General features: G+C 48.8%; 1 protein-coding gene across 2 annotated transcripts in view; it reads right to left on the bottom strand.

Moving 5' to 3' along the window:
- Positions 1-496: 496 nt before the first annotated feature.
- The window catches only part of ALPK2 (alpha kinase 2), an 87,088-nt gene continuing 63,773 nt past the window's right edge, over positions 497-23,811 (bottom strand). Inside the window, exons 7-9 of one of the 2 annotated variants that reach the window (XM_032654269.1) lie at positions 22,164-22,381; positions 16,448-16,496; positions 497-1,802 (exon numbers count right to left, since the gene is read on the bottom strand). In XM_032654269.1, the coding sequence (XP_032510160.1) occupies positions 1,628-1,802; positions 16,448-16,496; positions 22,164-22,381 (442 nt within the window). In that variant the 3' untranslated portion in view covers positions 497-1,627. Of the gene's footprint in view, positions 1,803-7,101; positions 7,263-16,447; positions 16,497-22,163; positions 22,382-23,811 lie in introns of those variants that run through there. The other variant, XM_032654270.1, reaches the window with a different exon arrangement.

Raw genomic sequence — 23,811 nt, 5'->3', positions numbered from 1 at the left:
CAGGAGGTTCGTGTCCACTTTCAGTTTGAGGAGCCCCCTCAGAGGAGGCCTAATAATCCTCCCTGGTCAGGGAGTAGTTGAAGCATCTTTAAAAACAACCAGCTATCTGAAAAGGCTACATCCTGTAGGTTTCCTCCTTTGTGCCCTTCTGGAAAAAAGCAAAACTATGGAGGCAGTAAAACAACCGGTGGCTACCAGGACTTGGGTCTCCAGGGAAGGAGGGAGAAATCGGTGGAACACAGGGGATTTTTAGGGCAGCAAAACGACCGTGGGTGATGCTGTGATGGTGGATACATGTCATTGTATGTGTGCCAAAACCCAGAGAGTGTGAGCACAAAGAGTGGACTGAAATGTAAACTGTGGACTTTAATGAATCATAATGTGTCAATACTGGCTCCTCAGTGATAAGAAATGTATCACACTAACGTAAGATGCGAATAATAGGGGGACATATGGAATGGCGGTAAGGGGCCATATGGGAACTCTTTGTACTTGCCACTCATTTTTTGGTACATGTAAAACTGCTCTAAAAAATAGTCTATTACTTAGACAATAACAACAACACACTGTTGGGGCTTGAGATGTTCTTATAGTTTGGGGTGCGTGAAACAGTCGCTGAGCTGTCCTTACAGCGTTTCCTCTTGCCCAATGTGAACTGCTGTGGCCATTCTGCTCCACAGCTGGGCAGGACCCAGCCTGGTAGGAAGGAGACCCCTTTGGAATGGGTGGATGGGACCAGGACCCTGTGAGCTTGTGTGTCCCAGCCAGGATTTGTACGCATCTTCCAGAGTAATCCTACATGGGGCGGCCCTAGGTTTAGGGAGCTTGGATTTAGAGAGCAAAGTAGGAAGTGGATCACACTGGAAGTAGTGCTTTTAAGAATGGGGAAAAACACAGATGCAAATATTCTGTACTCCGGGAGACGTATTAGGAAATTACTAATCCTGGAGGAATGTGAAATAGGGCACAAATTCTAAAGAAAAGTGTCTGTGCTAATACATGCATCTTACACTTTTTGTCTAAAGATGAATTTAATTAAACAGAACATTCTAACCAGATATGTGAGTAATGATGGGAAGTGGCCTGACGTTTCGGAAGCCCCCCTCCAGCTACAATAGCATAATCGACTCTAGTGCGACAGATAGACCCAATGACGGAATTCACGTTTTCTGTTGATATAGTAGCTGGATGTCCAGAAATTCTGAGGTTAGGAATGGGGGTAGGGAAGATTGGGGCTGTGGACAGACCCTGCTCAGGACCAAGTCCGTAACGAGACAGCCACGTGCAAATACACAAACAGACGCATAATGTGAGGTTGGTACAAAGGCTAACGGTACAGACAAAGATGGACTTCTTTGAGACTGACAATGGATTCAGTCTCTCCATAAGCCTGCTCACAAATCCTGCTCCGAAATCATCTCAGTGAAGACAGCAGGTGACGGCTTTGGAAGCAGCTCGGAGTACAGGCAGCTGGGAATAAGGATTGTCAGCTCTCTGCAGGCTATGTGTTCCCTCCAGGGTGTTTTCAAATTTCTACCCACAAGGCTGTGTGCTGCCAGCCGGTGACCGTTAGTTAACAGGAGATGTTAGGTTTTCTTTCCTGCGGGGGTCCCAGATGCCGTCTTCTTCACGGTGTGCAGCTTGGCTGAATTCTGCTTTTCCCAATGCTTGGCTTCTTCTGTTTCTGGCTGCTGTTTTGAAGCGACTTCAGCCCCAGCATTTTACAATACTTGTTACACTGGTGTAGCGCTTTAAACTGATCAATGAAGGTCATGGAACAGTTGCCTTTAAATCCTTTGTACCTGTGGGTTTGGGTGGAGGGAAACAATTTTTTTTTTTTTTTAAACAGGACCCTTCACCAACATTCAAAGAAACGTTTCAGCGGGGAAACTAATGGTGTGTGAAAATATATTTATTCCTACTTTAGGCAAGAATGGCCAAATGGTTGACATAACTACTGATAGAAGAAACAAAACCTGTGGATTGAAGTAAAGGCAAAGACCAACTGGCATGAGGTAAAGACCAAAGATTATGATCAGACAAATGTTCTAGGGGTTGACAGTTCTGCTATGTCAGCATTTTATAGCTTTTTTTTTTTTTTTAGTCATAGTGACTAGTGCTGGACCATCTCCATAAAAATTAGAAGATCTCTTGGTGATCTGAAAGCCATCCCATCCCATCCAGAGGTTCTGAATAAAGAAATCTAGAACTTTGGGGCTGGAAGAAGTTGAGTTTAGACCCTTCCACTTATCATTGAAGGAGTTTAGGCTGAGAGGCCTGTGCGGCCAGCCTAAGACAGCAGAGCAAGTGGGTGTGAGAGAAGAGACCAGGGTGCAGCCCTCTGAGTCTCCCTCCTCCAGAAGGGCTCTCCCCTGTGACAGTGCATCCTCTCCTCAGGAGGAGAAGAACTGGGCCTTTGTCTCTGGTAGGCTCCTGGAGGGACCCTGCTGACCTGCCTGGAGTGGTCTCGGGCTGTTCCTTTGGGTTGGGACATTTCACATTCAAATCGTCAATGGCTGTGCTTTCACCTCTCGATCGATCATGGGAGGTAAGTGTCCTCCTGAATGGACAAGTCCCCATGCCCCCAAATCTCCAAAATCCAGCAAGAGAGCTGGTGAAGGGTTGCTGAGAGGATGACGATGAGGAAATGCACACAAACCACCTAGATCAGCGCACGACGTACAGTGGATGACGTTCAATTAATGCTGGCCAGGCTGTATTACAGTTGTCAAGGTTATAATTGGTGCAGCCGGTAGGGGCTTCCTGTGGAAGGGATGCTGAAGCTGAGATCGAAGGATATGGGATTTGCCTGGTAAAGAGGATACGCAGGGGTGTGGATGGCATATGAGACCATCGACATAATTTTCAGGGCCCAGTGCAAAACGAAAACATGGGTTCCTTGGGCAATAATTATTAAGACTTTCAAGATGACAACAGCAGAACATGCATTAAACGAAGCCCAGGCCCATCTGAGTGTGGGGCCTTATGTGACCACACAGCCTGCCTGCCTAGGAAACTGGTCCTGCTGGGTGTGAGTGAGTTCTCCTGCATTTGATTAATAGGGCCAAAACGCTAATTGGCAAAAGGAAGTCTGCAATGCTGGCATTGAGCTGAATCTGTAGCTAATGTGATTCAAGAAATTGGGCCTCCTTCATTGCTGGTAGAAACCATAAAGGCTGACAGACCTGACTTGAATAAACTGGGACTTGTGCGCTTTTCCCTAGGAAACCCAAGCTGGGTTTTAGGCTGTTAAGGGCCTGAAAGATTTCTTTCATCTCTGAAGCCAAAGCATCAGTGAGCAGCTCCATCCTGACGTGTTTGTTACAAATCCAGCCTGCCTGTTCCTCCTCCTTGTAAGGGAAACGGCTCTTCCTCCTCTCCCTGGGAGCCCACAGTACATTTTCTTGGGAAAAATGACTCCGTTTTTAAAAGCCAAACTCCCTCGTTGAAGAAAAAGTCAGCCCAAGACAGGTGTTGACTCTAGCAGGGTAGAAAGAAATGCCACTGCCAATCATGTCATCTTTACATTTCTATCTTCTTCTGTAGGAGGTCATGAGAAAGGCTGAAATAGCCTGACTGCATTTCCTTGTTGCCTGAGCACGCCCCGGAGGGATGCGAGGCCACTTGGACCTGTGATTGTCAGATGGAATGGAAAGCCTAATCCCATCCTCCTGCCAGGGAGGCCCCACTTGTCTCACACCGATTCCTGAACTTCTCAAACTAGGATGATCAAAGACAGCCTCCCTACAGAAGCACACTGGAAACTAGTCAAGGTCATCTGTCTAAAGCTGCCTTGAGGCTTGTAAACATTCAGACAACACCTAGTCTCAGCAGAGAAGAATCACTAGTTGCACTGCAACCTCCCAGAAAATTTGCTAATTGCTTCTTAAGCCCAGCCTGGCGGCCAAGTGTATAATGCTGCGTAACAAATGGTCCCTTACATAATGGTTCCCACCTTCTGAAATGGGAATGGCTGAGTTTGGGACAAAGGAGCAGGACTTCTGGGCAGCCCAGCTGGGTGGAGCCCAGATCTCTCCCTAGGGATCTAGCACCTTCTTTAGACTCCTCCGGGAAAGCCAGAGTAGGCAGCAGAGACTGGGGCCGATTTTACTACAGAAGGCCGCACACAGATAGGGCAAGGCCCTAGAGTGAAGGCAGCTTTGCTCAGTCAAGGAGCCCCTGACTCAGCCCCTGGCTTCCTTCAAGCCCCAGCTCAAGTGCATTTCTGTGGAGCCTCCCCCTTCTCACACCATGAGAAGATATCTCTAGCATCTTCCCTGTATCCTTGTGAGAACTACATCCACTTCTCAGAATTCAGGGTATGCCTTCCCGTGCACAGACTGATCTCCCTCAGGACACTACTTTATGTCCAGAATACCTGTCTAGGGAGGCTTTTCAATAAAGGTCAAGGGAAGAAATGAATGCATGCCGGCCCCATCCTCAGAGCTGCCTCATCTCGGCCCAGGGCATCTGCAGATCACACTGCTAAACTTCCTTTTCTCTCTCCGTCTAATTTTGGACTCTCAAATGGGCCTCCCAGGCAATATGGAACATCCCTCCCCAGCTATCTCAGGTGTAGGCGATTTTTGCTACCTAGCATCTGCAGAATTAAAAATCTTTCTCCTTTCTCAATTTGGTCTCTGTCTCAGCCAGGGCTGCTGGGCTTCTATTTGACCTCTTATTCTCTCAAACTCACAGCCATTGCTGCTGCCTGGGAAGAAAACAGGGCAACATCGTTTGTGTTCCTAGATCAGTTAACCCAGAGTTTTTCCAAAGGACACGAGTTCAATTACACCAAGTGCTCGTACACCCAAGAAATGAAAAATCCAGGCTCTCCTGCTTGTGGTCCACCTTGCATGCCACGTGTGCCATCTGCCACCCTCAGAATTGGAGGGGACCACAAATTTGAAGCATCATGACATCTCTCCAGCAAGGTCCCCATTGCAGACACTCGCCATTGTTGTTCTTGTTGGATGAATGTATTGGGTCGAATAGTGTCTCCCCCAAACGTCATGTCCTTCCCAGAACCTCAGAATGTGGCCTTATTTGGAAATAGTGTCATTGCAGATGTCATTAAGATGAGGTCATACTGGAGTAGAGCAGGCCCTTAATCCAATAAGGGCATCTTACTGGTGTCTGTGTAAGAAGAGGAGAGGATATAGACACACAGGGAGAATAGCACGTGACAACAGAGGCAGAGATGGGAGCCGTAATCTACAAGTCAAGGAACGCTGAGGATGGCAACGACCTCTGGAACGTAGGAGAGAGGAGGGGACACATTCTCCCTCAGAGCCTCCAGGAGACACCGACCCTGCTGCCTGACTCTGGACTTTCAGCCTCCAGAACTGGGAAAGGACACATTTCTATTGTTTTAAGCTACCCGGTTTTGTGATCATTCATTTTGGAAGCCCAAGGAATCTAATACAATGGGAGAAAATAACCTTGTATTTGAGAACTTTCTCACACATTTCCATTTTTAGAAACCTTAGTTCTACTGAATTTTACTAACGGAACCTTTGTATCCTTATCCTCAAATTAGTATAATTTTCTAGCCCATCGCTTTAAATTATCCATCTTCTCTCACAATCTCCAAGCATGGAACAATACATTTATTCTACTGAACGTCATCCAGCAGAGTACTTTCGTAAATATCTTGCCCCTTGGATGGGAGTGGGGCATACACATCATGCAGGGGCCTTGCTAAAGTGCTGGCTTGGAGTGAGTAGGTCTGGGGTGGGGTCTGAGATGCTGCATTTCTGACAAGCTCTGAACCCATGCTGATGCAGGGACCCCCCTTGGAGTAGCAAGGAGATGACTAAAGTATGAATGATCTCACATCATCCTTCTTTGACTTCAGAAACCTCTTTAAATCGGAAAATGGATCTCTTTCCTTCTTGACGTTTGTGTCATACAACTTTGTAAAATCACACTGTCACAATCCACTTCAGGAGGAGCTAGGGGGCTATTTTTACATCCTGCCTTCGCTCCACACAGATTTATTCAGCTTTTCACCATTTAGTATTATGTTGGCTGCGGGTCTGTCATAAATGGCTTTTATTATGGTGAGATATGTTCCCTCTATACCCACTTTTTTCTGCATATATGGAGACGATCATGTGGGTTTTGTCTTTTCTTTTGTTGATGTGGTGTATCACACTGATTGATTTGCATATGTTGAACCATCCTTGTGACCCTGGAATGAATCCAACTTGATCATGGTATATGGTCCTTTTTTTTTTTTAAAGGTCCTTTTTATGTGTTGTTGGATTCTGTTGGCTAATATTTTGTTGAGGATTACACAGATTTATTCAAGATGTGTTGGAAACCGTGCTAGGCTGACTTCTTGCTTAAAAGCGAGTCCCCTTGGGCTTCCCTGGTGGCGCAGTGGTTGAGAGTCCGCCTGCCGATGCAGGGGACACGGGTTCGTGCCCCGGTCCGGGAAGATCCCACGTGCCGCGGAGCGGCTGGGCCCGTGAGCCATGTGAGCCTGTGCGTCCGGAGCCTGTGCTCCGCAACGGGAGAGGCCACAACAGTGAGAGGCCCGCGTACCACAAAAAAAACAAAAAACCGAGTCCTCTTTCCTCTCTTGCTGACAATGGATGGCACAGCCTTTCGGACTCCCACGAAAACCACCACTTGACAGCAATGGTCGGCTTCTCCCTCAGCTTAGCACAGATTCCCTGTGCAATTTCCTGCCTCCAAACACGCCCAGAGAGGGGAGGGGGTGGAGCAACGCTGCAGAAAACTCCCACAGAGGGGAGGGGGTGGAGCAACGCTGCAGAAAACTCCCACCTCTGGCTGCGTGGGAGAAATCAAGGTTCTTGTCTGGCTTAATAAAGGACTCGTTTAAAGAAAACTCGGTGAGACAAGAAAAACCTCTAGAGAATCCCCACACATTGGTAACCCTTTTAGAAGCAAGCCAGAAACTATTTATAACAGAGGTTTTAGTCTGAGACGTTTTCTAAAGAAAATTTTCATTTATGAGGAACGGCTAGAAGGACTTGGAATTCAGGTTGAGGATGGCGGGGAGGAATTGAAAGAAACCCCCTAGTTTGGGGAGGGGGTGTGCGTGTGCCGTGTCTGTGTGCAAGTAAAGCCAGGGCTGGATTGAGGAACAGGTAGAATCGATTGTCACCTACGTGGAAAAGGAAGGGCGCTAAGGGAGCTGCCCGCTCTGGAACCATCTAGTAATTCCTGCCATTCCATCAATATCTCCATTTCCTCACGTTTGTTCATTCATTTCTTCATTCACTGGGCACCAGCTGTATGGCAGACATCGTAAGGAGATTAAAAAGGATTAATAATGTACGTGGCTCTTTTCCAGAAAGCTGGCATCTTGCAGGGGAAACAGACACGTAAACAAATAATTACATTATGCTGTGATAAAGGGCTCCAGTAACCCAGGGATGTGATTTTTTTCCCCACTGCCTGGTGGGTTCTAAGGATGTTTCATGGAGGAATAATGGCTCTGGGAATATCTGGCAGGTGTAACAGCATGGACAAAAGTTCAGAGGATGTTCTGAGCAGACCAGGCGTCCTGAGGAGAGATGAGGCTGGAGGCCGTTTGTGGAAGGTTCATAAGCCATGCTGTCATTTCTCTTGTGGGTACTCAGGATTTCCCAAAATACATTCCAAGGAACAAGAGCCCCGTAAGATGCTTTGAAAAAAATAATAATTCTGTGTTATAAATACTGTGAAAAATGCTATATAATCGCTCTCCTTGCCCCCTTGGGGTTCAAAATACCCACCGGCTCTTGAAAGACCCTGTGAAGTCTCACACGGAGGAAACCTCCTACACTTATTCAAGCCAGGCCTCCCAGATTATTTGACAACAGCCATCTTGTTTTCACACGACCACTTTGCAAGCTGCTACCGTAAGAGTCACTGGGCCTTCTGGGGGGGACGATGTACCTTAACCAAATCCGTTGCCCAGAGAAGTTGTATTCTGCTCCTGTCTCCAAGCTGACCTTGGAGGTCCCCTCTAGACAGGGGACCTCAGCCCCCAAACACCATGGGAACCCCAGTCCAGCCAGCACCACCCACCCCGGCCTCCCCATCGCCAGAGCCTCCTGGTGGTTGTCTTTGCTTCTCGCCTTGTCTGGGGCGCATGCCATGGCCACCCCAGGTGTAAGTCAGATCACGGTCACACAACGGCTCAGAAGGCTCCACCTCCCTTAGAACAAAGCCTGGCTCCTTCGCATGGCTGCCAGCCTCTCTGTCCTTCTCGAGGCTGCCACAGCCCCTGCCCTCAGGCCTCCATTAAGCAAGAGCCACAGTGCCTCCATGGAAACAAGCCCTGGCACTTTCTTTCCTGACATCCACCGAGGCTGGGAGAAAGCCGGAGGGCAGCGGCACGCCCACGATCTGGTTCTCGACTTCTGCTAGCAAGGCCATTCCAGCAGCCCTGCACACTTGCCAGCCTTCTGCTCTGACGCCTTCGGAAGGCGCCCCAAACCCAGGGGGGCCTCTGTGATGTGAGCCCTAGGACGAGGGAGCAGAGAGGGGCCCCAGGGGAGAAGAGGGGGCCCCAGATGTCTACTATGGGTCCGTTCTTGAGGCCGGGAGGCCCGTCCCCGTGGCTGTGCAGGAAGCATGCGGTCCTCGCCTTATATCTGAAATGGAATCTGAAGCTGGGACCCAAGAGAGACAAGGAGGGGAGACGGGGACAAGACAGCCAGGAAACAGGCCGTCTGAGACTGAGCTGCTGTCCCGGGCCACAGAGCTCCGACCCCCAAAGCCCCATCCTCATTCCACCTGCATATGGGGAGCCCCTTCAGGGCCACAGGGCCCGGAAGGTAAGGCGAGAGCATCAGCCTTGTCAGAAGAGCACCTGCTCTGACGTCCAGGGTGCGGGGAGGGTGGCGTGGAGGCCACCCTGGGCAAGCCCTGAAACCCTCAGGCAGGGGCCTCTCCTCTGAAACGGACTCTATTCAGCCCCACCAGTCTGTACCCTACGGGCTCCTTCTCTTCGCCTTTTTAGGCCACACAACAAACCCCCCCATGCCTTTTTTCTAGTGGCATCTCCTCTTCAAGCCCTGTAACCTGGAGCCCCACCACTGCACTTTGTGTAGACCTTCCTGAAGGCACTGTAGCTTTTTTCCAGACAATTCTGCCTTCACCCAGCCCTACCCTCTCAGGCGCTCGTCCTCCTGCTGTCTACCAGCCTGTCCTGCAGGGGGCGGTCTCGAGTCCATCAATCTTTCGAGATCTTCTTTCATTTCAGACTTGTCTCTGAATCTGGAAGACAAATGACTAGGGGCCTGGCTGTGTCCCTCTGGTTCTGGGCATGGACCGGGCAGGGGGGTAAATAGTCAGTAGTGTTGGGGAAGTGGGAGGAAGCCCATGGCTCCAACTCCAGTCACTTCAACAGAACTGTCTTTTGTGAGACTTTGGACAGGAGGCCAAGAGACTGCCATGCTATTCCCGCTCTGTGGACAGGCTGGGTCCTGGCTGACTCTTGGGCCCAGGAGACTCTGAACACACACTAGGAGCATTGCCAGGAGTGCCAGCCTCGCCAAAATTGTGAAGAGAATAAAGTGTTCCCATCATGGGCCTCCACATCTCCTTGATGGCAAAGACTGGCCAAATAAACCAGCCACTGACCAAGCAGCTCTGCTACATAACGGCTTGATTGGATTTAAATGAGATGCAGGCTGCCTTCCAGGGTAGGTGACAGCAGTGGCAGAATGGGAAGGCAGATATTTGGGGTGTGAAAGTGCCTTTATTAGGTCTCTTAGGCCTGTGAGACTGGTCCCCTAAAGCCTGGTGTTGGTGAGACAGCTAGAACATCCGGGATCTACAGCGACACGGGCCTGCTGTGCAAAGCACTGAAAGGATGTCAGGAAATTCTGTTCCAAATCCCTTTGTTTCCTGCCCTCCTGGAAGATTCATGCGTTGCATTAAATAGTCGCCCAGAGTCACCACACACACACACACACACACACACACACACACACAGCACACGGCCCCGTGTGCACACAGGCACACCCCCGAGCCTATTCTCAGGGTGTGTTTCTTGAATATTAGCTCCCATTTCCTTCCACCCACAAGTATGTTTCGGCCCTTCCTCTCCAGGCAGGGTGGTGTCTCGGGATGGTGCCTGGGTTAAGCATCCCAGGTGGCTGCCGCCACTCTGTCTGTTCATAGCACACAGGGCTCCATGGTGGGCTGCTCTTGGCATGGATGGCTGATCCTTTTTCTGGAACTCAGCTGACTGAATGTGGGAGGCTGTGTTAATTTTTCCTGTTTCATGGCTCATAGGACATCACGCTGACGCCAGGAGAGCCTGCTTTCTTGAGGCAGTTGTCCTCACTGTACGTCTGCCTTGATATTTGGGCCCTATCACCTCACATTTGCCGCTCAGCAAGAACAAGCCGTTCGTGATTCTCTCCAGGGTCTCCTGAATTTGGTTTCCACGTCAGGGATGCCTGACACATGCCATGTATCCTATGCATAATTGTTCTTTCTTCCAAAGGTAGAGCCACGATGCTGGCTGGCAGCCTGGTGGCCACAGGGAGGGGTTCCTCTGTGGTTATTCATATCGATCCTATTTTTGGTTCAATGCTTACAGACTGGGAAGAAATCTGCTCAGGGTACTTTTCTTTGTTTTTCACCAACATGAAGTGGGCTTTTTGGGGGAGAGATTACAGAAGACAAAAGCGTTGGCTCTGGTGCCCTCTGGTGGCTGGATCGCAATATCACCATCTCCCCAGAAACTCAACTGCTGGCTGGGGACAGGTGTGTGTGTTTGCAGGATCCACTGTGACATGTACAGCTCTGCTCCCCAACAAGTGTTGGTATACACTGATTTTAGTTTGATTAGGTTAAATTTCCAAGTCTTCGGGTATGGAATTAGTCATTTTTTCCTCCTCTCCCTTCAGAGAACTCTAAATGCTCAAGCGATTTCAAATCAGAAATATGTTCGACAGTGCCGTTAGTATCTTGGGTCTGCCTAGAAAATGTATTATTCGATGTTGAAGCAATCCTATTTGCCACACTTTGTAACATGAAGTTTTGGTACGCAACACTGCCGAAGGATTGTAGGTATTGGGGTACAGGTGATTGGGATACAGCATTCTATTTTTTTTTTTTTTTGCAGTACGCGGGCCTCTCACTGTTGTGGCCTCTCCAGTTGCAGAGCACAAGCTCCGGACGCACAGGCTCCGCGGCATGTGGGATCTTCCCGGACCGGGGAACGAACCCGCGTCCCCTGCATCGGCAGGCCGACTTTCAACCACTGCGCCACCAGGGAAGCCCTGGGATACAGCATTCTTATCGCTGGCTCATAGGACAATATGCCATGCTTCAGTTTTAAGGCTCATACCACCAGGTAAAGTTGCATTAAAATGAATAAGTCATGACGGTCCCCTATTTTCTTTTATAAGATTATAAATAGTTTACCTTTTAAATAGTATTATGACTTCACTAAACAAGAGAACAAGCCAGGTCCCATTTACTGGGGCGTCCGCAGTCAAACATAGGGTTCAGGTTGAGTCACAGGGAATATTTTCTTTAGATGAAAATAAGTGGCTCCTCTTCCTGAAGAAGATCCTGACCACTGCCAGCCAAAAAGGGTGGACCCTAAATTTGGGAGATTTTCTTCTTTCTGGTTTAAATTTATTATCATCATTGTTAATAATTATTAAAGTAAGTCATACCTGCCTCCTCACTGTTTCTCCTGTCCATACCTGGTGTTCTTTTTCATGCGATTAAAAGAACATGTGTAATGCTGCCTACGTGGAGTGCTGCTTCTTAGGACGGGGCACCCGTTCCCTAGGCTTCCGGAGAGCGGGTCACTCTCCCTCTCCAGCACGGATGAAGGACGCCTGCGCAGGCTGCTCGCTAAGAATTAAGAGAAGGTGCTCAGTGCTCAACCACCAATCTCCTCTCCTGCTGTCTGGAAACCCTGTGGCATCTGCCAGGCTCCCCAGTCTTTCCTTCCCCTGCTCGAGGTTGCTTCCCACCTGGACTTCTTTGCCTGTCTGTAAGCTGCCTTTGCACTTGAACCCTCTGCAAGTCTCTCCCAGTGCCTGGTCTCCATTCTGCAGCTTTGACTTTCACTCGAGTTTCTTCAGTGGCACCCCGCCTCCTGTCCCTCGGGGCCCCGTACCCCATGTAGGGCTGCGCCTATAAGCAGGCTGCCATCTTTCCCTGCACCTCTGCTCCTCACGTGGCAAGTAAGAAGGCGGGATTGGGCTTCCCTGGTGGCGCAGTGGTTGAGAGTCAGCCTGCCGATGCAGGGGACGCGGGTTCGTGCCCCGGTCCGGGAGGATCCCACATGCCGCGGAGCGGCTGGGCCCGTGAGCCATGGCCGCTGAGCCTGCGCATCCGGAGCCTGTGCTCTGCAACGGGAGAGGCCACAACAGTGAAGCCCGCGTACCGCAAAAAAAAAAAAAAAAAAAAAAAAAAAAAAAAAAGAAGGCGGGATGGACCCAGCCCCCAGGGGCCTCCGAAGACATCTCCCAGACCCCGCCCCTTGTCCTCTGGTCAGAGAAGCTTCCCCTTTTATCAGTTTTTGGAGAAAAAAGAAAAAAGTGTGACTTCAAATAAAAGTTTTTTAAAAACACAATGGACAAGATGATCTAATACTCCTAATATCTAATCTTTCTCAGACACTTCAGAACTTCCTTCTCTCCCACCCCCTCCTTGGGAGGGAGGCAGTAAGTAACACTTAATAGACAACATTATGCACTGGCCTCCAGCTACCAGCTCTAATGGGTGCTGGGCAGCTGTCCCAGGCCAGATAAGTCACATTAAAGCTGAGAACAAAACCAAAGGGATTGGATTTCTTTTTTAAATTAGGAGGAGAAAAAATATGGTCTGGGTTCCTGGAAGCCGTTAAGATGCTTTTAAAAGATATCTTAAATCATCACTCTTATGCTTGCCTTAGTTTTTGAAACTTCTTGGGCAGGTTTCTGCTTTGTTTTGGTAGACAGTTGTTCCAAATAATGGTATGGAATTTGCCTACCCTGGGGTCAGGCTGGGGCATGGGTTGGGGGGAAGGTATTTATGAAGCATGTACTGAGCTTCAGGGACTGGATGCAGATGAACTGGGGGAATCTTTTTTTTTTTTTTTTTTTTTTTGCGGTACGCGGGCCTCTCACTGTTGTGGCCTCTCCCATCGCGGAGCACAGGCTCCGGACGCGCAGGCTCAGTGGCCATGGCTCACGGGCCTAGCCGCTCCACGGCATGTGGTATCTTCCTGCACCGGGGCACGAACCCGTGTCCCCTGCATCGGCAGGCGGACTCTCAACCGCTGCGCCACCAGGGAAGCCCGAAGTGGGGGAATCTTCAAGACAACCCCATGTCCCCATTCTGTAGATCAGTGGCTTTGAGAATGTCAGGTCTCATGTCCACAGAGCTGGTAAGATAAGAACCCAGCATTCAAACCAGGTCTGGATGAGGCCTGAATTTTTAATATTCTGCAAATATGGAGCCTGTAAAGGAAAGCTTTAACTTGGGAATTTTTTCTGGGGTCCAGGAAAAGTCCTTCGTAAATAGGGGTACCATATATTTTCTCAATGGGGAAACTTATCCAGGACAAATGAGTAACTAGACAGGACGCTAGGATGGCAGGCATGAAATAGTACTGTCCTGGGCAAATCAGGCTGTACTGTCACCCTTTTCATCACATGGGCCAAATTCCTATGACACCAAGAAGAAAGGCTACCACTAGAAGAATCAGAAGTAAGTGGCAGGACCAAGAACTGAACCCAAGTCTTCTTCTAAAAGCCCTGTTCTCCTCACTACATCATACTCCCCTCCTGATGTGCTCTCTTCACAAGCCCAAGGCCATGGCCCAGTTCCCTGACCCATATGACAGGCTCCAGTCAGCAAGGGGGATGGAGTGTAGAGATAGGAAAATACAATTTTGTGTTGGAACTGAGCAGATTTTGAGAAGGAAAATATGCCAACTGCATCTTAGTTCTAAAACCAAATTAGAAGCTTTTGCGTAGTTGGTGAGAACTTCATGAATCAGACTTATTGATCTGCAGGTTAAAAGAGAGTGGTCCCCTTTCCACTTTTTTCAAATCCCTCTACTTTTCTCCATCCTCCATACACTAATTGAAAATTAGTGTACTTGTTTAAGCACTGCTGATGCCAATGGTCTGAAATAACCAGAAAACTCAAGTAAATAAGTTGTTCCCAGCTGTAGGAGAGTGAGCTGTATCAACCACGCTATTTTATTGTCCGTGTTTCTGACACTTTGACATCCGGGGCTTTGCTGGCCCTGGAGAGACTCCCCTTCCCAGGGTTAGCCAATTCCTAGAGATAGTAAATGACTGGCCTTCTAGAATGCCTTTCATATGCCAACTAACCAATCTGCAGCCTCCTCCCACCATCTCCTCTATTGGGGTCTCACACTCTGGGCCACTATCCACCCGCCCTAATCACCCCAGGGCAGGTACCAGATGAGCCCAGACAGCCGGACACCCCAGAGCCTGCTGGGACTTTTCAAACTAGTCAATTCCAAGCTTGCTTACCCAGCCCCACCTATTCCTTCCCTCCAAAACCACAGTAAAAGCTCTCATCCATGTTTTCCCCTCACTCCTTCTGCCTGCTGACTGACCCTGGTGCTTCCCCACGTGGCCCCCCATGGCCTGGCAAGCCCCCTCCTCTTGGGAACTGTGAATAACTCTTTTCAGTGGCAATTGTCTCCTGATCTGTCAGCTTCATCATATCTGAACCACAAGAAAGCCTACTTTAATTGAAGTATAGCTGATGTACAGTATTATATGTTACAGGTGTACAACATAGTGATTCACACTTTTTAAAGATTATACTCCATTTATAGTTATTATAAAATATTGGCTATATTCCCCATGTTGCACAATATATCCTTGTAGCTTTTTTTTTTTTTTTTTTTTGCGGTACGCGGGCCTCTCACTGTTGTGGCCTCTCCTGTTGCGGAGCACAGGCTCCAGACGCACAGGCTCAGCGGCCATGGGTCACAGGCTTAGCCGCTCTGCGGCATGTGGGAGCCTCTGGGACCGGGACACGAACCCGTGTCCCCTGTATTGGCAGGCGGACTCTCAACCACTGTGCCACCAGGGAAGCCCTTGTAGCTTATTTTATACCTAATAGATTGTACCTCTTAATCCCGTACCCCTCTCTTGCCCCTCCCCACTTCTCTCCCCCCACTGGTAACCACTAGTTTGTTCTCTATATCTGTGAGTCTGCTTCTTTTTTGTTATATTCACTAGTTTGTTGTACTTTTTGGATTCCACGTATAAGTGATACACAATGTCTTTCTGACTTATTTCACTTAGCATAATGCCAAGTCCATCCATGTTGCTGCAAATGGCAAAATTTCAATCTTTTTTTATGGCTGAGTAGTATTCCTTTGTGTATATATATATATACCACATCTTCTTTACCCATTCATCTGTTGATGGACACTTAGGTTTCTTCCATATCTTGGCAACTGTAAATAATGCTGCTATGAACATTGGGGTGCATGTATCTTTTTGAATTAGCGGTTTTAATTTTTTTGGATATATACCCAGAAGTGGCATTTCTGAGACATATGGTAGTTCTATTTTTAGTTTGAGAAAACTCCATACTACAACCTCCATTTTAAAACACACACCATCCCTGCTAAAAGTCACTTGCTTGCCCCCCCACCCGCCCATTTCTTCCTCCTTACAAATGGTCCTAGTACATGGGAAGAGCAGCAGTGGGAGAAAGCATGGTAGCTCCAACCTGGAGCTTTATTTTCACAAAGAACCTCAAATAGCCTGCTCTCTCCTCATTAGTGGTCAAGCAAAGCAGTGAGAAGAGACAGTTTGTTCAAGAGATACCCCAGTAAAATGTTATTTTAGTGCTCTCCAGGCACACCCCACAGTGAGCAAAGCAACTCCCTATGCTAAATTCGGAAATCAATACCACTGACAACAACCATAGTCACTAATCACAGCCCTTCCATAGCCATTTGCCCCTATAATCAATCATCAACATGGGAGTCTGGGAGCCGCCTAAAATGCTTTTTAGTGAAAAGTATGGGGAAAATACATTAGAAATATGCAAATTGAGTTCACTCAGTTGCAAAAATAGAATTTTTAAAGAAGCCTCTAATAGCGAAGATATTAAATGTAGAAAAACAGAATATTCCTAGTTAAAAGGAGTCCCAATAATGCGGGCATTTCCCCACCCCCCCCCCCCCCCCCCGCCAACCATGGGCCACCTGTTAGTAATCAATCTTGAAATGTGTTCAGAGTTCTTATTTGTTTCAAAGTTAGGAAACAAATGTGTTTCCCTGGGAGGACAAAGTCCATAAATATTTTAGGTAAGTGAGAGAAGTGAACTGAATTCATCCCAAGAACATCTGTCTTTCGCAGTTAGGACAAGAAGTCTCCTCTGCCCACGTCAGCCTAACAGCATCTGCCCAGGAGGTGTTTGGAAACCCAGGGGTGAGTGATGTGCACTTGATTTTTTTTCTTCTACTCACCCTTTAGCCAATGTTGCTATGCCAACGTCAGTCAACTTCATTCCTACACCTATGGGAAGAGAGAGCAAAGACGGGATTTGTGTTACACGGGTCTCCTCAGAAAAGAGGGACCATCTATTCACAGGGAGGGGTAGCGTCAGCCCCATCATCCTTTCCCTTCCTGCATAAACACATACTTTCCTCCTTGTTTCCATCAGCAGAAGCTGACAGCCTTTCAGACTGTGCATCCTGCTTTACGGGAGCATAGTGGGCAAGGCAGGCTTCTGAGGCAGCCGGTCAGGGGAGCAAGGGGCGGGGCCTGCTCCGGAAACGAAAGTGCTGTCCTCTGCCTGCCTGGACCACTGCCTCTGCTGGAGGAGGGAGGCCTGTCACTTGTCCCAGGAGTTCTCTCCCCAGAAACGCTCTGATTTGGGCTTAGGCCTGTTCCGTGTTCTTCATCAAAAGCGGAAGCCCTTGTACAACAGTGAGAGAGTTCAAGGTGGCCTTTGTTCAGTTCAAGGCCAGATTGCAGACACACAATCACCCATCTCCAGAAAGATGGCATTCCGATTCAGGATTGAAGGTTTTCTGGGTCGGCTTTAGACCCAGGGAAGCACTACTGAGGTACGTGTAGACTTTTAACCATCAGCCTGGAGATGTCACGCGCGGTCTGACCTTTTTTTTTTTTTTTTTTGTGGTACGTGGGCCTCTCACTGCTGTGGCCTCTCCCATTGCGGAGCACAGGCTCTGGACGCGCAGGCTCAGCGGCCATGGCTCACGGGCTCAGCCACTCCGTGGCATGTGGGATCTTCCCGGACCGGGGCACGAACCCGCATCCCCTGCATCGGCAGGCGGACTCGCAACCACTGCGCCACCAGGGAAGCTCCGGTCTGAGCTTTTGATGCTTATCCCAACCTCTCTCCATTAAGCCATTGGAAGTGGCGGGATGGAGGGCGGGATACCCAATCAACAAAACAGCTGCCTGAGCTTCCCACGCTGGTCCCTAAACAAGCCATAGGCATCCCTGGTAGAATCCCAAGCACTCAGGAGTCCTTTTGCTTCTCCCCTCCCAGCAGGAGCAGATGGGAGAGTGGCTAAGGAACCAGGGATTCAAAGAGAATGAAAGGCCTACTGTCTTGCAAGGTGGGGAAGGGCAAGGTTGCTGTCACCTTCTGCAATCAAAAAGCGCCATCCTTTCTCACCCAGGTCTGGAAGAAGGCAATCCTCTCTGATGCCCAGAGCGTGGACAGCCTCTGGCCTTTCCAGAATCTCCTTGACAGACCAGCTACCATTTCTGCTCCTGCCTCTCTAGGGTCGTGGCTGTAGGCACTGGCTCCGACTCCGTGGACGGCTGCCTTAATCTCACCCGTGCCATCTAGTGACCGGCCTTTTAGGGCAAGGCATGGGGTCCATGGTGCTATGCCACCTGAGCCTCGCCTCCTCTTCTCTGGCCCCCGACTCTTGTCCCACCCGGGCCAGGCTGTGGTCACTATATTCCCCAAGGCCAGCCGGCGACTTGCTCACTGAAGGGCCTGGCGGCCCAGAAGCCAGTCTGGGCTGTGGATGAAGGAACCAGCATCCCTGGCAAAAGCCAACCCTGGGGGTCAGGCCTGATGGCAACCTAGTTCCATGGGTCTCCCTCACATGAGCACTATTTTCTGAGGCTCAGAAAAGGACAGCTAGGGACTTCCCTGGTGGCGCAGTGGTTAAGAATCCGCCTGCCAATACATGGGACACGGGTTCGAGCCCTGATCTGGGATGATCTCACGTGCCGCAGAGCAACTAAATCCCTGCGCCACAACTACTGAGGCTGCGAGCCACAACTACTGAGCCTGCGCACCTAGAGCCCGCGCTCCGCAACTAGAGAAGCCACCGCAATGAGAAGCCCGTGCTCCTCAAAGAGTAGCCCCGCTCCCCGAAACTAGAGAAAGCCCACGTGCAGCAATGAAGATCCAATGCAGCCAAAAATAAATAAAATTAAATTACAAGAAAGGACAGCTAAAGCGTTAATTTTCTGATTCAGCAATGTCTGCCTGGAGTGAGGCAAAAATACATGTCATGCTGCTGTTCAGACAGAAGCAAAGAGCCCTGCTTTTCTGCAGGGCACCTGGGAGCTAAATTCGACACAGCACTTTGGGGGAGCCAGTAAGCATTTTAAAAGCTTTCACAGTTGGCAGCTAATTCATCTCATTCTTTCAAAGCTGCTAACAACTAAAACACATGTGGAAATGCTTCACATAGTTTTTATGATAGGAACCGGGCTTAAAAAAAAAAAAAAAGACTCCAAACTGCAAAAGCCCTCTTTGGACATCTTGTTTCGTGGAAAAGTTGTACTTAAAAAGTACAGCTCTAAGCCGCATAGAAGTCCAGTTTTAAAGAGCCATTTGGCAAAAGGTCCTTAGGCTTGGGAATTGCTTTTCCTCAATTCTCACAATTACCAGCTGTCACTGATGTTTGGAAAAGTAGAATTTGATTTTCAAAAGGAAACTTCTCTCTTGGTTTTCTAGTTTGCCAGCAATTCAACAACGTTTACTAAGGGTCTCTATAGGATAATAATTTAGATTATAGTGTGCAGCTATTAAACCAAGTTGGGGATAATAGTCATCTACAGGTTGTTTCTGATAGAAGGTAGGAAGAAGGCAGTATTACAGTTTGTTCTCCAGAACTTGAGTTCTTGGGTTATTGGGGTGACAGCTTCTTAGGAAGCCCAGTGGTCTCCGGTGTGTGCAGATCTTAGGGCCAAATCACAGGCTCACCTTTCACCCCACTGACCTGCAGGACTCGCCACAATCTCATCAACAAGCCAAGGCAACCAGGGAGAGAATAACCTAAGAGTCTGAGAAAGTGAGACTGGAGCTTGGGTTTGCTTGGGATTTTTAAACCCTAATTCCAGTGTCTTAGTAAAATTATAAAATGTGGGGATCGCTTAGAGGATGGATGTGTTATCTTGTGCCACAGTGATGATGACAATAGTAAGATCCTTCCCAGCAGCAACAGAGAGTAAATAAACACCCTTATGAAACACCGTGCCATCACTTTCAACCACACACGTCATCTACGGGGAGATACAACGTTCCACTACAGCTGTTTACTAGTGACTGGAAGCAAAATTAACCGTGCGTGAAGCTTCGGAGTGTTGCTTTTCAGTAGATGAACTGCATTTAATGCAAAATTAACTCTGAAGGAGGAAAGATGGGGAAGTCTCAACAGTTGCACAGTCTAATTACAATAGCTGTCTAAGACCGTATTGTCTGTGTGTGGCAGCAAAGTCTCTTCAAAAGTGAGTAGGGCTTCCCTGGTGGCGCAGTGGTTGAGAGTCCGCCTGCCGATGCAGGGGACGTGGGTTCGTGCCCCGGTCTGGGAAGATCCCACGTGCCGCGGAGCGGCTGGGCCCGTGAGCCATGGCCGCTGAGCCTGCGTGTCCAGAGCCTGTGCTCCGCAACGGGAGAGGCCACAACAGTGAGAGGCCCGCATACCGCAAAAAAAAAAAAAAAAAAAAAAAAAAAAAGTGAGTGGATATGGCTGGCTTCAACTTGCAGATCAGCCTCCCCTGCGAGTCTGTAACATTGCACTTCCCAGCTGACCTCAGAGGAGTCCCTCACAGGAGCCTTTGACATTAAGGGATACTTGGAAATCTTGCAAATTTGTAAATTTGAGTTTTAGTGGAAAGAGTTTGGGGTTCAGAGTCAGAGGCAGTGTTGGAGTCTTGGACCCCTCTTCTTCTGAGTGAGCTGGGGATTAGATCATTATCTCTCAGCCTCTGTTTTCTCATCTGTAAAATGGGAACCAAAACATCTCTTTGGCAGGGTTATTATGAAGATTAAACAAAAAATAGGGGAAAATGAGTGCAGACAAAAACTGGTGAAATCCACATAAGGTCTGTAGTCTTGTTAATTACATCCTGCCGATGTGAGTCTCCTGGTTTTGATGGTGTACTGTAGGTATGTAAGGTGTTATCATTAGGCAAAGCTGGGTGAAGGGTACATGGGGACCCCTCTGTACGTTTTTGCAATCTCTCATGCCTATGGTTATTTCAAAAGTTTTTTAAAATAGGGAACTCTTACTATGTGTCCATGCTGCACTAAATGTCTTGCTATCTCATTTCATCCTCCCAACCACCTCACGTGGAAATGACTGAGGCACAGAGAGGTAAGTGGTTTGCCCAAGGCTAACAGCTAGAAAGTGGAGGTGCAGGAAATAGAACCCACAGGCATTCTTGCTCTTCACCACCATGCTGCATATAGCTTGGGATTCTTATATGTGACAATGTCTGACATTAGTAGGTACTCAGTTACAGTTCAGATATTTTTCTTAAAGCATTATTATTTGGAAAGGAAAAGGAATAGGAAAGCCCCTGTGGCAGAAGCTGTTGGGACCCTGCCCATCACCCTCACCCTCACCCCTTCCGTGCACACAGCTCTAAGTCCAGGTACCACCACCAGCATCTCTTGGCCTGAGAACACGCTCTGATCACAGGCACCTGCTTTGCTCAGCGTGGCTTGCCCATGTGCTGGTGGCAAACGCAGGGGAGTTAACACCCCCATCTGGGACAGCCTGCTGCTGGTAAGTAAAGGGAGTTGGAGTATCAACACCCCTGCTCCCTCACTCCTTGGGTGTGCTAATTCTGAGAAGTGTGTTCTGCCCAGCCTCCCCCAGTTTCCCCAGCAGGCATGAGCCTCAGTAACACAGTGGTAACTGGGTATAAGGTACCCTACTGACTTTCTTTCCCTTCCCTGCCACACTCCCTCAGTCTCCTACCAGTGTTTCCTGGGATCCCCCTCCCAAATATTTGCACTTGAACATTCGCATGCAATAAAGGATTAATCTTGCCTAAATAAAGGATTCGTTTTTGCCCAGCTTTTTGGAGGTAACTGCTAAGCTCTGATAAGAGTGTCCAAAGAGGCTAGAAGCAGAGGTCAGTCTCACGAGCAGGCAGTGATGGCTCCCTAATAAAATCTCTGAACACCAAGTCTCAGGGGAGCTCTCCTGGTTGGCAGTGCTCCCACATCACTGAGGGGGGGCAGCACTGTCCCCACGGCTTCACCAGGAGGGGACAAATGGGAATTCCCACCTGCTCTCTCCTGGACTCTTTCCCGTGTGTCTCTTCCCTTGGTTGATTTGAGTCTGTATCTTTTCACTATAATAAACTGTAACCATGAACATAATAGCTTTCCTGAGTTCCGTGAGTCCTCCCAGGAAATTAATGAACTTGAGGGTGGTCTTGGGGAAACTGCAACTTGTCTCAGGGCTGTCTCTGTGGGAAACCTAATCATGACATCCCTACTTCATACAACAAGTGTATTCCCCAGAATGTGGGTATAAACTGAAAACATGCTGTGAATTCACCAGCAGAGGCTGAAATCTAAAGCAACTGTGAAAGAGCCTTCCGCCTATTAAGAGTGAATTCTTACATTTTAATTTATCTTTTGGTACATCTGGATTTTCATGTGTACGTCTGAATTTATGCCTATTGAGGATACAGAGCGCCAGTTTTTGGTTACCTGTTGTAATGGGAAGGTGCTACTAGAATGAATTATTAAAATGTACTTTGTTACTCCACTGAGTTGCTCGTTTAGGGCTCCTTTGTTGCTTTGTTTCTGACGAGACATTAGTAACACTTTCTGCTGGTGAAGGTGCTTAGAGTCTGTACCCGGCAGACCTCTCCCTCCGCCCCACCCCCCAGGAACATCCCAGGCCCACAGCATCCCTGGAGCCCAGGCCAAGCTGCTCTCCTCACCCTGCATGTCTGTGACCAGGAGGCAGCCACTTGTTTTCTGGTAGACCCAGTGCTGGAAGGTGCAACATTTCTGACCAGCCTCCGATTCTCTTCTCAAGAAGTTTATCTCCTTCCCATCCCTGATGGAATACTTCACAAATTCTCCAATCAGCTCTTCCTCCACTGTTGCGTATGGGATATTGTTCTCAGGTCGATGGATAAGGAAAATAGGAATGATCCTGGAAGGGAAGAGAACATGGGCACACATCGTGTTCTTAGATGGGAATAAAGATGGCGGGGATATTCTATCCTGAGCTGGAGGAGTAGGGAGCTGAGCATAAATCCCTGGGTTCCATCAGCTGTAGACTAAAAATTCCCCCAATGATTGTTCAGTGGATAAAAGGATGTGTTCCTTTTATTTGTTCCTAGAGTTGGTGAGAAACTCCTCCTTGGGATGGAGTTCAATTGCTCATGTAGCAATGAATGTCTTCATTATAGGCATACCTCAATGACCCATTGGTCAGGTGACTAATATATCCATCCATCCAGCATCTATCCACCCTTCCATCCATCCTTCCTTTCAGTCAACAAATATTCATTCAGTGGCTTCTATGTGTCAGACACTCTTCCAGACACTGTTCCAGAAAACAGCAGTAAAGAAAAGAGGCTCTGCTCTCAGGGATCTTCCATTTAAATGAAGGAGACAGACAATAAACAAGCGTCTAGTGCCCTGTGCTATATGAAGAAAACTAAAGCAGTGGAGAGGAGAGAGGTAGCACAGGGTGTGGAGGAGGGGTTGCGACTGTATTTAGGGAGGTCAGAGAAGGCCTTGATCATAAAGGACATTTGAGCAGAGACCTGTAGGAGGTGGGCACGGAGAGAGCCATGAGGACGTCTACGGAAGGAACATTCCAAGTAGAAGGAACAGCAAAGGGAAGAGGCCCTGGGCAGGAGCGTGTGGGGCGTGTTCGAACAGCAGCGAGGGGCCGATGTGGCTGGAGAGCATCGAGCAAGGGGAGCGTGGTGGTTTGCGTGAGGATGGGAGGAAACGGGGAGCTGGACCTTGGGGAGTCTGGGCCACTTGAGAAACTTTGCCCTTTGTACTGAGCAGGAACAGAAGCCACTGGAGGGTTTTGGATACAGGAGTGACATGATCAAACCTGCATGTGACAGGGATCACCCTGCCACCCTGCGTGGTACGGAGCGTGAAAGGGCAGACGCGGGACACAGGGAGGAGGCCACGTGAGAACGATGGCAGCTGGAGGTGGAGAGGTGATCAGATCCTGCACTGACTCATTCACCGTCACACCGTCCTAGATGATTATCCCCAACCTGCTCCTCTCTCCTCAGACCGCCCACACCTTCTCCCCAACCTCACTCTCAGATGAGGACCTTGCTTCCTGTTGGACTGTGAAAACTGAAACAATAAGAAATTCTCACAGCTACACCCACGACGTGTTCCTGCCTCCCAAGGTCAGTGCCCATGTCCTCTGCCTGCCCACCACCTACTGTGGAGGAGCCCTCCTTGCTGCTACCTGAACCATCTCTCCGCTGGTGCCCTGTATCCCAACCCCTCCCTGATGCTCAAGGATATTGTTCCAGTGATGGCTCCCCACTCTCTCTCCCACCAGGGTTTCCCCCTACAGACTCATTCCCAACAGCAGAGAGT

Source organism: Phocoena sinus, chromosome 14 (assembly GCF_008692025.1).
Source record: "Phocoena sinus isolate mPhoSin1 chromosome 14, mPhoSin1.pri, whole genome shotgun sequence".
Lineage (NCBI taxonomy): Eukaryota > Metazoa > Chordata > Mammalia > Artiodactyla > Phocoenidae > Phocoena > Phocoena sinus.
Note: the sequence above shows the minus strand (reverse complement) of the source record. Positions and strands in the feature narration are given on the sequence as shown.